We start from the raw sequence: 16272 nt of genomic DNA, 5'->3' as shown, positions 1-16272 counted from the left end.
CTCTCGCTCACACACACTCACAGTCTCTCTCACACAGTCTCTCTCTCTCTCTCTCTCTCTCTCTCACACACACAGTCTCTCTCTCCGACACTCACTCTCTCACAGTCTCTTTCTTTCTCTCTCCCTCTCACACTCTCTCTCTCACAGTCTTCTGGCTTGCGAGGCGAAGGGTCTAAACCCCTGAGCTACATGGTCCGTGACTTGCACAGTTAATGCAAAATGTTAATGGAAAAAGTGGTTTATTTGGTTAATATTAATGCAAAATTGGGAATATTTTGCACTGATGCACTTTGAACCCCGGGGTTCTGGGTATTCTTTGATCCGCTACATTTGTTTTTCTCAGGTTTGGGGTTAAAATCTACACACAAAGTTAACGCCAGCAATCTATTCATATATTTGATATTAATGCCGAGTTAGGAATGTTTTGCACTGATGCACTTAAAATTCTGGGGTTCTGGGGAGTTTATAACCCGCTTCATGTCATTATAAATTGGGGTTTAATGAATTGTTACTCTTTGAACACCGGGAATGTGGGTAATTTGCAAACCCATTTTCTCGTGTGTTACTCAAGGGCCGAATATTATAATAATGAGATAATGGAGAAAGCAGTTTATTTGGTTAATATCAATGCTGAATTGGGAATATTATGCACTGTTGCACTTTGAAACCTGAATATCTGGGGATTCTATAACACGCTACTTATGTTTGTCGCTTGGTTTTCGGATTAAAGTCAAAAGAATAAGTTAGTGCAAAAAGCGGTTTATATGGTTAAATAATGCAGCATTGGGGACAATTTCCACTTAAACGGTGAGAAAAAATGTATTATGAAATATAGTTTTTGTGTTTTACGTGAGCGAGAAAAAGATAGAGACTGAGAGAGACTGAGATAGAATGACTGCGAGAGACAAAGAAAGACTGAGAGAGTGGCAGAGGAAGAGAGAGAGGGATCCTGAGGGATAGACAGATAGGGAGACTGAGAGCGAGATTGAGAAAGAGACTGAGAGAAAGTATATTATGCAGTGAATGTGTGTTTTGTGAGAGAGACTGAGAGGAGAGCCAGAGAGAGAAAGTGAAAAACGGAGACCGAGAGACAGAGAGAGAGATAGAATATGTGAGAGACTGAGAGAGAATGAAAGAGAATGAGGAAAAAAGACTTAGAGGGAGAAAGATTGAGAAAGAGAGAGAAAGAGAGTCACACACACACAAACATACACACAGAAAGAGAGAGAAAGAAAAAGAAACGAGGAGAGGCCGGGGGCAGGTGTGTGTCAGTGTTGATGTAATAATAACGGTCCCCAGAAGTGGATGGGAGAAAATCAGGATTAACATCTTTAATAATCAATGTCTACAGTGTCCAGAATATATTCCATATTACACAGACTGTGGGGACAGTCACTGCCTCAGTCAGTGTTTCACTGATACTGTCAGCTCAGCTCTGAATCCCTGCAGTGACAACAGCTGATTCTCTCCGACTCTGCTCAACCGATTGTCAAACAGCCTGAAACACATTAAACAGAAGATAAACCCATGGGATAATGGTACAAACTGTAAACTGTTCATGTCACGGTTTAATAATTTTAAAGAAAACCTTCAAACTGTCTCCATTCTGATACCCAACCCTTTCTCTGTGTGTTTGTCACATTAAGCAATGCAAAACAACACTCACACGATCTCCTCCAGGCTGGTGCATGTCTGTATGAGGCGGCGGAGAGCGGGGACAGAGCCGTCTGTGAAGGAATTGAACCTCAAGTCCAGAAGCCTCAGTGAGCGTCTTGTACTGAGAGCGGAGACCAGGTCATCAGTGCAGCCGTCAGTCAGTCTGTTAACCCACAGCCTGGAGATTAGTGGCACAGAGACATGACAGGGATCAGAGTAAACACAGTGTTCATAACCCACTGTAACTCAGTGTCTGCAAATTCACTAAAAACCTGTTTCCTTCTGACTGCTGGTAAACAGGGGACTGTGGAGTACGCAAACTTGCCTGATGTTTCGCTCTGACGCCCTCGAGAATCATCCCCATATTCTCTCACTAGCGAGGCGGGTGCTCTAACCATTGAGGTACAGGACATAGACTTCAGTGTCTGAGTTGAAACAGACTATCTCATCACTAAAGCTATGTAGACTTTCCTCTGGTGAGATTTGTGCCGACGGGGTTTTACTGTATGGTCACGAAACAAAATAACATCACAGGACCTGATTTCTCCACCGAAAATATATTTCCATACGGAGGCGAAAGCCGGTTGGGAATATGGATGAAATCGTTGAACACAGTCAGTTAAATAACTCGGCTCAGGAAATCCCCAAACTCTTGCATAAGTGAGATATACAGTTTGCAGGAATGCACACGCACACAGGCACACTACACAGAAACACACGCATACAGACACACACATGCAGACTCCTAAAATGTACAAACGTACCACCCACACAAATATAAACATACATACACATACCACCCCCCCACACACGAACATAACACCGACCCGTACACAAACACACAACACGAAAAACAGCGCACTTGTCAGTGACGGTCTGCATCATGTGTGACGATCACAAGTCGAGTTCCTGAGCCAAGAGGGTTGCAGAATACAATTACATTCATTGCTGATTACAGCATATTCAATACCTCACCCCAAAGCCACAGAAATCCTTGTCTGTGCCTTTGTCACCTCTTGGCTCAGCTATCAAATGCCTTCCTCGCCGATTTCCCCTCCATTACATTCATAACATTCAAGGCATCAAAAAACTCTTCTGCCCGCATTCCTTGCGCTGAACAAATTCTGCTCCCAATAACCCCAGTCCTTGGCCGACTTCACTGGTTGCCTCTCCCGTAGAGGAACGACTTCAAGATCCTCGCTATTGTGTTCGAATCACTCCTCTTCTCTGCCCCCTCCGACCTCTCTGACCTCCTCCCTACTCATAAAAAGTTTTCGTTGCCTTCGTTCCTCCGAGTCTGACCTTGTCCTTGTCCCCCGAATCCGCTCAAGTATCGGCGGCCGTGCCTTCAGCCACTATGCCCCGAGGCACTGGAACTCCCTTCGTCACTCCCTTCGCCTCGCTCCCTCACTTCTTATTTTCAGATCACGTCTGAAGACCTTTCTTTACGACGGCGACTTTCGTCAACATCATGCCCTTTCCCCTGGCTCGGTTCTGGGATCCGTTTTTGTGAAGCGCGCCGAGACGTCGTCCGGCGTGGAGGGGCGCTATATACATCCAAGTTGTTGTTGTTTTGACAGAGAAAGCCAAGCCTGGCTCATCGGCAGGACTTGGCAGGTGAGACCAGTCACTGCGGGCAGGGAGACTATCCTTACAGCTGCTGCTCAGCACGCAAGCCAAAGCGCTCCGAGAGAGACGGAGATAGAGAGAAGCGCTGATCCCAACAAGATAGGCAGCGGGAAGCAAAGATCTACAGCTTCAACTCCACAAGTGAACTTAAAGCCAAGTACGGGTCCCCAAGCCTTGACACTGGTCAAACTGCTCCTAATAATATCTGGGATGATGTGAGCAGGGGGTGTCCTTCCGGACAGAGGATGTGCCTCCATTCCCCACACACACATATCTCCTGTCAGATTTGGAACTGTCAGGAGGTTGGTTTGGAGAGTTTGAAGCCTGGTGCCAGGTTGTGTGTGTGTCAGACACCCGTCTGACAATAGTGGAGAACACAAACCCACAGTGTGTGGAGGGATTGACGGGACCAGGGCAGGAGCTTCGGGATTAGACACAATGGGAGCGGGTGTGGGGCTGGAGCCAGTTTAGGGGTCAGAGCTGTGACTGTCCACATGGTAATAGAGCTGAGGTTTCCAGCACTTGGTGTATTACTAATACGTGTTGAGAGTTTGATGTAAACGATGGCTTGTGCCCTCGCACTGTCACACCGATTCCTTCACAATATTCAGGCGCACTGATCAGACCATCACAGTAAACACATTGAGATATTGGAGTCATTCAGACTCTGGAGATACAATGTGTTACATACCACAGACTCTTTATTTTACACTCCGGATTCCTCAGGGCCTCACACAATCGCGTCACACCGGAATCTCCCAGTTCATTCTTATTCAGGTCCAGCTCGGTCAGTGAGTGGTTTGTGGTGAGAGCGGGCGGCCAGATCCTCGGTACAATCAGCTGTCAGGTTGTTATCCCCCAGCCTGGAGATCAGAGCCACAGAGAAATAGCAGACATCAGAGTAAACACATTGTTTATTACTGTTTATTGCACAGCGGGGGGATCAGATGCACGGAGATATATGAGATCAGAGTAAATATAACGTAAATAGTTAGAGATTCTGGATGGGTTGCGTTGTCTTATACTGAAGGAAAGGGCCGGCTCCTGACATTTTTGCCGCCTTCACTTTAAAATATAGCTGTGTTTGGAATAGACACTTACATTCAGGATTGAAGGTTTGGGTGTGGGTTGGTGAAATTCGAAAACAGACTGAGTGTCCCAGAGTTGTGTTGGGAAGAGGAGGGCGCGTGTGGCTAGGAGGGAGTGTGGTTTGTGGGGGGGGGGGGAGGTGGGGGTGCTGTGGTGTGCGTGTCTGCTGCAGTTTATCCGACTAAAGTTGCATTGCGTCCCCAATGAGATATTTCCGGCTGAAAACACCAACAACTCACAACCTTCCCAGCTGAAAATATTGTGTCTATTGTAGCATTTATGATCTCAGAATGAATACATCGACAACTGCTCAGGTTATAATAATTCATGTTAACAACCAGATACTGACACGATAGCTACTTACTCCAGTTTCTCTATTTTACAATGTGTGTTCCTCAGAGCCTCACACATTCGCTTCACTCCAGAATCTCCAATGCTATTGACCCCCAGCCTGGACACAGAGACAGAAACACAGTGAATGTAGGATAACAATAAAATAAACATTGGCATCTATACGCAGTAGGCTTTCATGTGAGAAGCATGTTCCGAAGGGGCTGCTACCAGGTTCAGAGACATTCGGCGCTCACAAACACATCGTTCCTAAGTCGGTTTGATTCGCAAAACAGCTGAGAAATATATTGCATTTAAAGGGAAGGAGTTGAAAGGTTCGAGCGGCCAACAGTCTCCCAGGCAACAATATCAAATCGAGTTTCACAAGGAGCCATACAATGAGGGTTTGAAACTGAGCTGCGCGTTGTGATCAGAGAGGGATTTGGGTGGGAGGAAAACCGAACGGAGGGTCAAAGAGGAAGATCTTGAGACGGGCTTTGAAGGAGATAAGAAAGGTGTTGGGATGGAGGTTCTCTGGGATTGAGTTCCAGAGGATGCGGGCAGAATGCACGACTGACGATGCTGGAGAGGGCAGGGAGGGGGACATGGAGTAGGCCAGTGCCCGCCGAGCGGAAGCAATGAACAGGTTGGTAACGTTGGGAAACACCACAACCACCCTGTCGCACACCCAAGTGTGGCAGATCCCTGTGTTGACACACCTGTCCCTTTAAGCCATTATCCTCTTCTAGTTCCAACAGCTGAGGCCCCACAGCATTAACTCCGCGCAGACAACAGCCAAGGCTCCTCCGGCACATATGACTAGGACACAGGCTTCCGTTGTCCTGTCCGCAGCGCAGCAGGTCCTGCCCGAGATACTGTCGAAGAGCAGTGAGAGCCGCCCGGCAGTTTACTCACTCCCATTTGTGTGACACAGTAAAGGTGTGACTGATCTCATCACTCCCCACCATAACCCAATAAACAGAAATCACCAACACCCCCGCCCCCACCCCACCACCCACACCCATATAGTTGCATCCGTACTACAAGTCCTCATTTCAGAGCTGTTCAGCCCAGGTTACTATCCTTGCCCACGGCCGGTATCCATAGCCAGTCATATTTATGTAAATGATCGGGGGGTGAGGACAGGGCTGTGGGACCAGCTGAGTCCATGGGCGGCTGTTCAGGCCCTGTTCAGGCGACAGATCAAGGGAGGCAGCGAGTCGAAAGGATTGCGAGATGGAGTTTGAAAGGATGGGGTCAGAGAGGATGAAAGCTCGGCCGCCGATGTTAGGGGGCATCGGGCGGGAGGTACGGAGGAGGCCACAGCGTGTTGAATGGAAGGAGCGGGCAAGTTGATAGGCGATTAGAAGATTGGAGAGGTAGGAGGAGTTTGAAAGTGAGTACGAGGATTTTGATTTCTATTCGCTGAGGGATGGGGAGCCAGTGGAGCCAAGTTGATGGAAATAGGGTCACAGGGTATAGTGCGGTATAGGATATGAGCTGCAGAATTATGGATGATCTGCAGCTTGTGGAGGTAAGATTTGGGAAAGCCGACAAGCAGAGCATTGGACACGCTGAGTCCGGATATAGTGGAAGCATATTTGAGGGCTTTGGCGGCCTGGGGCTTGAGGCAGTCCTGGACTCGGACAATGCTGTGGAAGTGGAGCAAAGCAGAGCGGATAATATTAAGGATATGAATGATACAGGACTGTTGAGCGTCGAACAAGACGCCCAGGTTCCTGACACTTTTGGTGAGGTGGATTGTGCAACCATGGATGCTGATTCTGCCAGTGCCTAAGTTGGGGGGGTTGCTGATGCAAGCCAATCAGGAGGACCTAGTTCTTGCTGACGTTCAGCTGTAAAAAGTTAGGTCTCATCCAGCACTTGAACTCTGAGAGATATTCGAGTGTGGAAGCAGAGGGTTAGAGTTGGATGTCATCCGCATACATGTAGAAGTTGACTCCATGTCTGTGGATTATGTCGCCAAGAGGGAGCACATATAGATGATGAAGAGAGGACCGAGGACAGAGCCCTTACGAAAACGGAACGAGAACGTGTAGCGGCTGGGAGAGAAACGGTTTCTGAAGGCAGAGTTAAGCTGGTGTGAGAGACAGCTTATGACCATAATAATAAGGATAATAAGCGTTGCATTTGACACAGCACCATTTCTCAGCAAGCTATCTTAACATGCTGGGCTGCTGGGTGTACATACAGAAGGGAGCTACGCAGTGCCTGGATCTGGCAGCAACGCAGTTTACTCTGGTTCTATTTCAGCAACATTGCCACATTCCGTCAGTTTGTGAATAAAACTATTGACTTCGCTTTAGCCAGCCTGGACTGTCATCTCCCGGTTCAGTACAGTGGTTGTGAAGCTATTCTCTTATTCTCCAAAGAATGTGGATTCCAGAACTTGGCAAGTGAAACTCTGTGGCTGGGAGATCTCAGGAGCTGGAAATGGAGAATCTTAGCTAAAGAAACCACAACTGCCAGGCTGATTTCAGCTCTGGGAGATGTGTTTGGGGTGAAATGTGTTGTAACCGAATTATAACCAATGTAATGGAGAGAGTAACTGACCCTGGATAAATGTGGTGTCCCAGCCCTCAGACCTGGACCACAGCCCGGGGTGGTTCTGAAGCTGGTAGGAGAGGACAAAGGAAGCCTCCGTCCTAAACACATGGTTCACAGGTGTCAATCCTTGGGGCGTGAGCTGGGGGAAGCTTATAGGGTTAGAGGTTAGGACAGTTTCTGGAGTAGCAGAGACTCTGGTGTCAAGATAAAGCCCCACTGTTGTATGAATAAACCGAAACCACTGAATTAACTCGATGAGCGCAAACTCCGGTCTGTGTGATCTGATTCACGTCACAACATATTGAATCAAGTGAATATTCCAGTAGTGAGTCAGCAACGAATCCCAATAACATCAACAAGCTGTCATAAAAGGGCTCGCAATGTGGATCAGCAAGGTTTACATTAGTAAGAGAGTATTTCACCTTCCAATCCCCCAGCGTGGTGTGTGGTGGCCACTAAAGTGTCAACAACTATTCCCTCCTGCTGTGCGATATCATTCTTCAATTGATCAGCTGTTTGTTTTAATGCCAGTACAGTCTGTAGCTTTGAAATCAGAATAATAAGAAAACGAAATACAAACAGAGTAAACTTACTGCAACTCCTGACACTTATGCAGAACAGGAACCAGACGCTGGAGACCCTCATCCTGAATGTAGCAGCTCCTCAGATCCAGCAGTTTTATTGTGTCACACAGTCCAATGGCCTGAGACAACACAACACAATCTATCGGTGTTAGTCTCAATGCTTTGCTGGAAGAGTCATCACCAAATGCCAGTGTTTGTACAGAGCCCAGTGTTTGCTGTGCCAGGATTTGATTCTGAGATTCAAATAGATAGTGGAGTGTGTTCAGCAGCTTTCTTTTCCCCCTGGTGCTCTTGCTGAATTTCGTGTCAGCTCCAAATTTCACCTTCAGCCAATTGATCACTGCGAAGGTTGTCTGTTCGACAAATGGACCCAGAATCTTCCCCAGTGGCTGAGCTGCCCGTGGGGAGGAGAGACCCGCAACAAAGCGCAGGAATATCTCAAACCGGCCGTCATCTTCACCGCAAGTTTGATAAAGTCTTTCCTGAATACTTTCTGTATTTGGAGACAGGAATTGAGCGAGTGCGGCTAAGAACTCCTGGATGGTGAGGTGCGGGAAGGTGTACACCACGCTGTGCTCTGAAGACTCTCTCTCCACAAGCTCCATGAGAAAGCCAGAGAGGAACTGGAAAGGTTCGAGCTTAGTTTTGCTCAGATCCTCATCAGTAAAGACAATGTTGCACTGGGAGACTCCAGTGAAGGCCATCTCACCAATCTTCAGCATCACATCACGGGGGCTTTCTATCTTGACACTATGATGTGTTAGGATGTGGTAAATATAATAGGAGAAGAGTTGTGTGACTGTCTTGGGAACTTGCTGTTTGTTGCGGCGTGTCCGTGTAAAGAAGGGACCCAGAGACAGAGCGAGAATCCAGCAGTAGGACGGGTTGCAGCACATGGTGTGCAGGAGCTCGTTCTCCTCCACGTGGCTGTAAACAGCTGCCGCCACCTCCTGATCTTCAAAGAACTTGTGAAAATATTCCCTTCTCTCGTCACCCACAAACCCCAAGATTTCAGCCCAGACACTGACCCGAGCCTTTGCCAGCAAATGTAATGCAGTGGGGCGGCTGGTCACCAGCACTGAGCAGCCTGGCAGCAGTTTTTTCTGTATTAAACTGTACACAATGTCAGACACATCACAGAGACATTCAGGGTCTGTGCACTTGCGCTGAGGCTCTGTGTCTCTCCGACTGTCAGCGAAATCAATCCTTGTCCTGAATTCATCCAAACCATCAAATATAAAGAGCAATCTCTCTGGATGTTTCCACAGCTCATCCAGAAAATCCCTGAGGTAAGGATACTGCTCCACCATTAGAACGCCCAATGTTGTTCTGTCGTAAAGTTTGTTTAGGTCTCGGAATTTAAAAACAAATACATAGTGGAAGTGAGGATAAATTTTGCCTGTGGCCCAGTCATGGACAATCTTTTGCACCATGGTTGTTTTGCCAATCCCAGCCACTCCACTGACTACTGCGGAAATCCCAGTGGGAGAGTCAGAAGCGCTTCCCTGAGAGGAATGTAAATGACTTCCTTTTGAGAAGCTGCTGTGGAACAGTTTATCAGTTCGGATTTTTTCCAGCTCTCTCTGGAGTTGCTTCTGTCTCCACTCCTCGTGTTCTCTGCCTCTCGCCAGCAGCTCATGTTCTACCAGTTCCCGGTCACGTACATCAGAAATAATTGTTAACTCCGTGTAGAGATCAACCAACTGAAACGTCCTCACCTTCTCCTTTATCAGGATGGTCTTCACCTCCAGTTTCTCACATTGCTTCTGTAACGTCTCCTTGTGCAGTCGCTGAATAGCTTCATGTTGAACATTACAAAATCATAAAGTAAATAGAAGAATTATTGAGCTTTATTAGTTAATAATACTTAGAATCATTCATGGCCTTTCAAGGCAGTAGGACTACCTAAAGCGCTGATAGATTTACTGTAAGGTGCAGTGGCTTTGTTTTGTTGGCAAACGCAACAGCTAATTTGTGCACAGCGATGTCCCACACGCAGCCGTGAAGTGATTGACCACATTTATTTGAGAGATTTTGGCTAGGAAACGGCAGAGAGAAACTCCCTCTCTTTTCAAATCGTATTGTGAAGTTTTTAATGTCCACCTGAAAAGTTAGACAGGACCTCGGTTTTATATCCCAATAGCGGCATCTCCAACAATGCATATACCCCACTGGAGTGTCAACGCATCCAGTTGATATGAACGTGAACCCACAGCTTCTGACTCCGAGACAAAAGGAACACCAATTGAGGCAGGCAAACAAGGGTTAAAAATCTGAATTACATGTACACCATGGAAGCTTTTCACGCCATTATATGACGACTTGTGAGACGTTATCTCTAATTTATTTTGAGAAAAATCATTGCAAAGCAATATTTGCTGAAATATGTAAGAATCGAATAAGGATCATTCCCCTCCCTCCTTATTTGCAATCCTCCCCTCTCCCCTCCTCTCCCTCTTTATCTGCCTCCTACACTCTCTCATCCTCATTTGAATTTTTCTGGAAATCATCAAGTAAATGGAAAAGTATTAAACTGTGTATTTCAGAAGTGATTGACTGGCTTGAATCTTGTCACTGTCACATACCTATCATATTAATGGGGACGTCTGGAATACTTCGGTCAATGGTCACCTCATCCACCAGACTGGCACCTGTTTGAATAGAATTAATATTACTAGTTTGAACGAACTCTGTCTCAATACTATTTGAGTAAGATGTGTAACTCACCACAGAATGGAGGCACAGTGTATCATCACACATTACCTTGTTCCTGTATTTCAGTCATAATTTTGTTCAGTTTGGGCAAAGTGGACCTCATTTCCACAAAGGATTCCCACGTCACTCTCAGGGCATGGGAACCTTTTCCCATCACCAGGTTCAGAAGAAATTTCGAGCTTTGTGTCTTCTGCCCACTGTGTGTGAGCTCAGTGAGCTTCTGCAGAGAGTGAGCATTAATGTATTGAAGATGGAGTGAAACATGAGCAGTGAGAGTGATCAGCAACACCCAGCTCCATTGATGGCTTCGCTGGATTTGCTATCTCTTCCCTCCACAAACTGCTTTCCTCTGTGATTATGCCTTTGATCACCTTCCCTCCACTTCCCTTCCCAAATCCAGCTCAGGCTCTACTGTGAGTGCCTTGAGACTGCCTCACCACGTGAACGGAGTTATTTAAACGCTATATAAACAGACACGTCTTACACTGTGCAGTACTGCTCCACTAGAGGCATATACTGCATGTCCTGTATTATAACAAATCTGGTTGGTTAAGTTTTGATTGCCATTCTGCCGATTTCATGATAACAGCTGCACCTGAGCTGTGCAGACAGGCACAGATTAACTGAGAGTTTAGGAAATGAAAGGGAAATCTCCTGACTCAAACCTACTTTGTGTTCCTGCGGACTGAAACATTCCTTCTCAGTCAGCCTTGAGCTGATGTCCTCCACGCCTTCCTCAATGGCCTGTTCCAATCTGTCTCGGCAGAACTCTGTCAGTTTGTGCAGCTGGTGATCATCGTACAGGGCCAGGGTCTCAGGGAATAAGGTGTTTGTACCTTCAGCAACCGTAAAAAACATTAAGTCAGTCATGATTTAACTTTTGTTCCTTGAAATATATTTCCGAAAATATTACCACATTTATTATTGCAAACGTTCAGAATAAACCAACATCCATTAGCTTAAAACACAATTTAATAGCTACCATCAGGCAGCTGTCAGCCTGGCTATGTTGGTGTCATTCTCGCTCCTGAGAAAGAAGGTTGTGGGTTCAAACTCCACATTAGGGCTTTGACCTCATAGACGAACCTGGCAATCCACTGTAGGACACCCCTCTGGTTCTTTTGCCTATTACCTTAAGTCGGTGTCCCCCTGGTTACCCACCCAACCACCAGAGGAAACAGCTATTCCCTCTCTGAACCATCAGAACCCTTCATAATTTGGAACGCATTTATTAAATCTATAAAGTTGAACATATTAATGCCAGAGTCTGAATTTTGCGGGATCAAGCCGCACGGCGTGAAAAGCAACTCATATCCTCTCACTGAAATGCAGGTCACACTGCTGGGTATCGTTCGCTGCTGAGCTGCCATTTTTAGACAACGTACTAAACCAAAGTCCATTTGTTGATGCTTTGGTAGTTATTAAAGAAAAGAGAGTGTCTCTCTATGTCCTGGATAACAAATCCCCAAATTAAATTGGTCTCTCACTCCATGGCTTTTTGAGTGACATTGATAAGTGCATATTGTCACATTCGCCCACAGGGCTCACAGTCACAGTCGCTTTGGCAAAGTTGTGCATGAACGTTTTGGCTGCTGTGGGTGTGAGGTTTGGACAGAGGTGGGCAATGTGGCAGAGGTGGAAAGTCAAGGTCCTGGTCAGGCAACGGATGTGGGGGAGAAAGAAAGCTGTTGATCGAATCTGACTCCACGGTTGCGCATTTCTTTGGAGTGAGTTTGAGGGAGATCCTGGGGAGGTTGAGGAATTCGGACCCATAGGACAGAAGTTGATGGTGGGAGCCAAATATTATATCCGTCTTGCCAACGCTGAGCTGCAGGAAGTTTGCGTTCATCCAGTACTTGTTGGCTGTCATACAAACTGACAGGACATTAGCGGACTGGGATACGTAAATGGGGGAGAGGCCAGAGGCAGAGAAGTAGATTTGTGTGTCATCCGCATACATGTGGACTGTACACTCTACCATAAGGGCTTGCGGCGTTAACAGGAGCTGATTTTGAATAATTCATTCCCCCAGGACTGGTCTGTGACTGCAAGAGTTGCCCAAGTGCCAGGCTGGCTGGTCTGTCAATGCACGACCTGGCCATGTGCCAGGTTGGCTAACCTGTCATTGCAAGGCCTGCACATGTGCCAGGCTGACTGGTCGTTCACTGCAAGAGCTGCCCATCTGCCAGGCTGGCTGGTCTGTCACCACCTGGTATTTGGTTCATGAACCATCAAACAAATCCCATTAAACATGTGGGAGTTTGCTCAATCCAAATAGACATTGACTGATCTCCCAGTTCCAAGGCTGTTGAGATAAAGTTATGTACTTGTGTGTAAAAGTACTTAATAATCTATTTACCTTTGTTCGTTATCGTCTCTTTAAGGCTTTCCTCAAAGTCAGTTAAAGAGAAGACATTGCCTGATGTTGTGTTGCCGGGTGTCTGATGCACACCGCAGATCATCGCATCGCCCTCTGCAATGGCAATCGGCTCAATTTCCACGGATGCTGTCTCATTCGACCCACCCAAAGTGGTGGAACACTGGTTGGGATTTGCAACCGTATCACAATGTGTTTGGGTAACTGCAGTTGTACTCGCTGTTTCATTCCCGCCAGAGGTGAATGTGTTTGGTTGTGGTGATGGTGACCATTTCATCGATTCATCAGGTTTGTCATGTCTCGGAGTTTCAGAGATTTGTTTCCTCTTTCCCAACACTGTTCCAACTCGGCGTTTCATTGCTGCAAATTGCAGCCAAGCTGTTGTTGAGTTTTGCGACAGGTGTTGAGCCTTATTTATGTTTACAGTGGAACATGTAGAACAAGACCTGATCTATCAGACAATAGCATAACATTATTATATCAATGACTCCTTCTTTCTCACATTTGACATTTATCTTGCAAATGAAATCAATCGTAAGTCACGGTAACAATCAGGATTTAAGCATATTCAGATTTTGTACTGAAGTAGCATAATATAATAACTTTTCTTACATTTGTTTTCTTTCAAGTGAGGAGGATGTCTCAAAACACTTCCCCATTAGTGTGAATTGTAGTGAGTTTGTATTTCGGAGGTGAATGCATCAGCCAATTTCATAGAATCAAAGAATTATACAGCAGAGAAGGAGGCCATTCAGGCCATCATATCTGTTACGGCTCCTTGAAAAGCGCTATCGAAATCAATCACATTCCTTCGATCTCTCTCCTCTTAGATCTGCAAACTTGTCCTCCACAAGTAATTATCTACTTCTCTTGTAAAAGTTATTAGCGAATCGTCTAGCAACACCCTTTCAAGCAATGCATTCCAGATCCTAACAATTCGTTGTGTGAAAGAAATACCACTCACCTCCCCTCTGTTTATTTTAAACTATTTTTCATCAATGTGCTCAGGTAATCGACAGTAGTAATAAATTCTCATTGCACAACCTGCTGAATTCGCTTTTAAATTTGAAAACTTCTATTAATTCTCCTCTTAATCTTATCAGCTCCAAGGAGCAAAATCCGAGCTTCTCTAACCTTCCTGGTAACTGAATAACCTCTTTACTGGTTCTATTCCAGTAAATCTCCTTTGCACTCCAATACCTGCTTAAAGTGTGTGGCGCAGAACTCAACAGAGTGTCCAGCTGAGGCCTCGCCAGTGTTTTATAAAGGTTCATTATAACTTCAACTACAAAAACAACAAAATTGCATTTATAGAGCGCCTTTCACGTCGGAAGGACGTGCTAATGTGCTGAATAGTCAGGTGTCGGGACCAGAGCATGGGGGAGAGGATGGGTATAGGTGAGGGAAGGCAGAGTGGTGGGAGGGAGACGAAAGGCAAGGTCGAAGGGAAGGGTGTGGAGACGGGCCTTGAAGGAAGCAAGGGAGGAAGCGAGGCGAAGGGATCGTGGGGTGAAATTCAGAGTGTGGGCAGAGCATCTGAAAGCCCGGCCAACGATGCGAGGGCGGGTCGGGCTGGAGACTCGGAGCAGCCCAGAGGCCGCTGAACGGGCAGGTTGGCAGTTTTCTGACTTTTGTATTCTATGCCCCTATTTATAAAGCATAGTATCCTTTATGCTTTTAAAAATCTTTACCTTCAAATATTTACTGATATGAATCCCCAGGTCTCTCTGTTGCTTCATCCCCTTTAAGATTCTAGAATTAGTTTATGTTGCCTCTCCTCATTATTCCTTCCAAAATGCATCCACATTGCATTTCTCCATATTCAACTTCACCTGCCACGTGTCTGTCCATTTTTCCAGTCTGTCTATTCCCTCTTGCTATCTGCTACTATCCTCCTCACTGGTTACTTATTTTCCTAGCTTAATATTATCTGGAAACTTGGAAATTGTACTGCTATACCAAAGTCCCGGTTATTTTCATAGATGAAAAATCAGTGGTCCCAATACCAACCCAATGGGGGACACCACTGCACATTTCTCTCCAGACAGAAAAAACAACTGTTCACCACCACTCTCTGCTTTGTGACTCCCATTTGTTCTATTTGTTGAAAGCAACATCTCGCAATTAACATGACTCTTCCTTTGCTATTGCCAAGGACAGCACCTTGGGTGAAAGGCGATAAACAGATGTAATTTTGTAATTTTGTATTGTAATAATATTATCACCACTAATTATTATTATTACGTTTAAATGGCACCATTCACATCAAGGTGTCATCACTAACTACTTCACGGGGTTTTGTGGGCAAATACAGCAGCCAATTACCAAACAGTAATGGCCTATGAACAGCTTGAAATGATTAAACAATTGTATTTAAGGGATTTTCATCCATGACACTGGAAGACAAGAGTTTAGCCATGTGCTAAAAACTACGGTATCCACATGAAGATTCTGGGAATCCAAACCAGGATTCATCAGTAATTCAATCCCAAATGGCATCTTTGGATGTATAACAAGATTCGATCAAGGACTGAAGCCCCGGCTTCTTGTTCTCCATCTGTCTCATTGATTGTACAGAAAGACAGGAAACCAGGCGCTGGGATACTAATAATCCCTCGGCCTGCCCCTCTCTCCCCCAACTTCAAATCCTCCCTAAATACTTTCTTTTTTGATTGTGCTAACAACTCGTCACCCTTCCCTCTCGCCTCAGCTTGGGGTCAGACTATACCAATGTCAAGAGCTACCCCGTGTGAATGGCGCTGTGTAAATGTAAGCTGTTGTTGTAAGCTACAGGACTCCACAAATCTGCAGATCTAAAGTGACCTGGTGCTGACGTTAAATATTAGTGTAAATCACGTTGAGGAAATTGATGCATTGAGCCTACCGGGTGCTGCTCTCTGTGTCCAGTTGCTGACGGGGGTGAATTGCCGCCTTCTGGCCTCTATCGCTCTGAAAGCTGATGATCTCCTGTGCAGGAAACAAGCAAATGTAAACTTCTTGTTCTGCCTCAGACACTGTAACTTACAAACATACTCTCTGCCTGCTTGTCTCTCTGCCCGTCTTCTGGTGACATAATGACCACTCTGAACCCTTACTAGGTTCCACGGTATGTGATGGCAACATCCAGTTCGTTTCGATAAAGAAGAGCCTTCGCCCTATTTATCATCTTTGTAGAACTTACACTTTCCTTCCTACCATCACCGTACAGAGCTGCGTTTGTTCAGGACACTTGACTGCTCTCACATTCCACAACTAGATCCCGCCACACTATTCCTTACTTACCTTAGCCGCTCAGCAAAGGAGCATAATAATAGTTATAATTAT

At 45.9% G+C, this 16272-nt stretch overlaps 1 protein-coding gene across 1 annotated transcript; it reads right to left on the bottom strand.

The window, feature by feature from the left end:
* Nucleotides 1-3719: 3719 nt before the first annotated feature.
* Nucleotides 3720-15935, bottom strand: LOC103171664 (NACHT, LRR and PYD domains-containing protein 3-like). Its single transcript, XM_042345793.1, has 8 exons — nt 15833-15935; nt 12931-13399; nt 11241-11407; nt 10620-10791; nt 10442-10507; nt 7866-9654; nt 4739-4825; nt 3720-4148 (listed from the first exon to the last, which is right to left on the bottom strand). Exons 2-8 carry the CDS (start codon nt 13304-13306, stop codon nt 4055-4057), a joined length of 2751 nt encoding a protein of 916 aa, XP_042201727.1. The 5' UTR covers nt 13307-13399; nt 15833-15935; the 3' UTR covers nt 3720-4054.
* Between the last annotated feature and the right edge of the window lie 337 nt (nt 15936-16272).

The sequence above is a fragment of the Callorhinchus milii genome, unplaced genomic scaffold (assembly GCF_018977255.1).
Source record: "Callorhinchus milii isolate IMCB2004 unplaced genomic scaffold, IMCB_Cmil_1.0 Scaffold97, whole genome shotgun sequence".
Taxonomy (NCBI): domain Eukaryota; kingdom Metazoa; phylum Chordata; class Chondrichthyes; order Chimaeriformes; family Callorhinchidae; genus Callorhinchus; species Callorhinchus milii.
The sequence above is the reverse complement of the archived record's forward strand: the minus strand, read 5'-3'. Positions and strand labels throughout refer to the sequence as shown.

Bases quoted from the DNA above. Each gene is read 5' to 3' on its own strand.
- LOC103171664 (XM_042345793.1), bottom strand. From the start codon at position 13,306: ATGAAACGCCGAGTTGGAACAGTGTTGGGAAAGAGGAAACAAATCTCT. The intron at 11,408-12,930 runs GTAAATAGATTA...CGGTTGCTGAAG, and splicing joins AGAGACGATAACGAACAAAG to GTACAAACACCTTATTCCCT. The intron at 9,655-10,441 runs GTATGTGACAGT...TTCAACATGAAG, and splicing joins CGTCCCCATTAATATGATAG to CTATTCAGCGACTGCACAAG.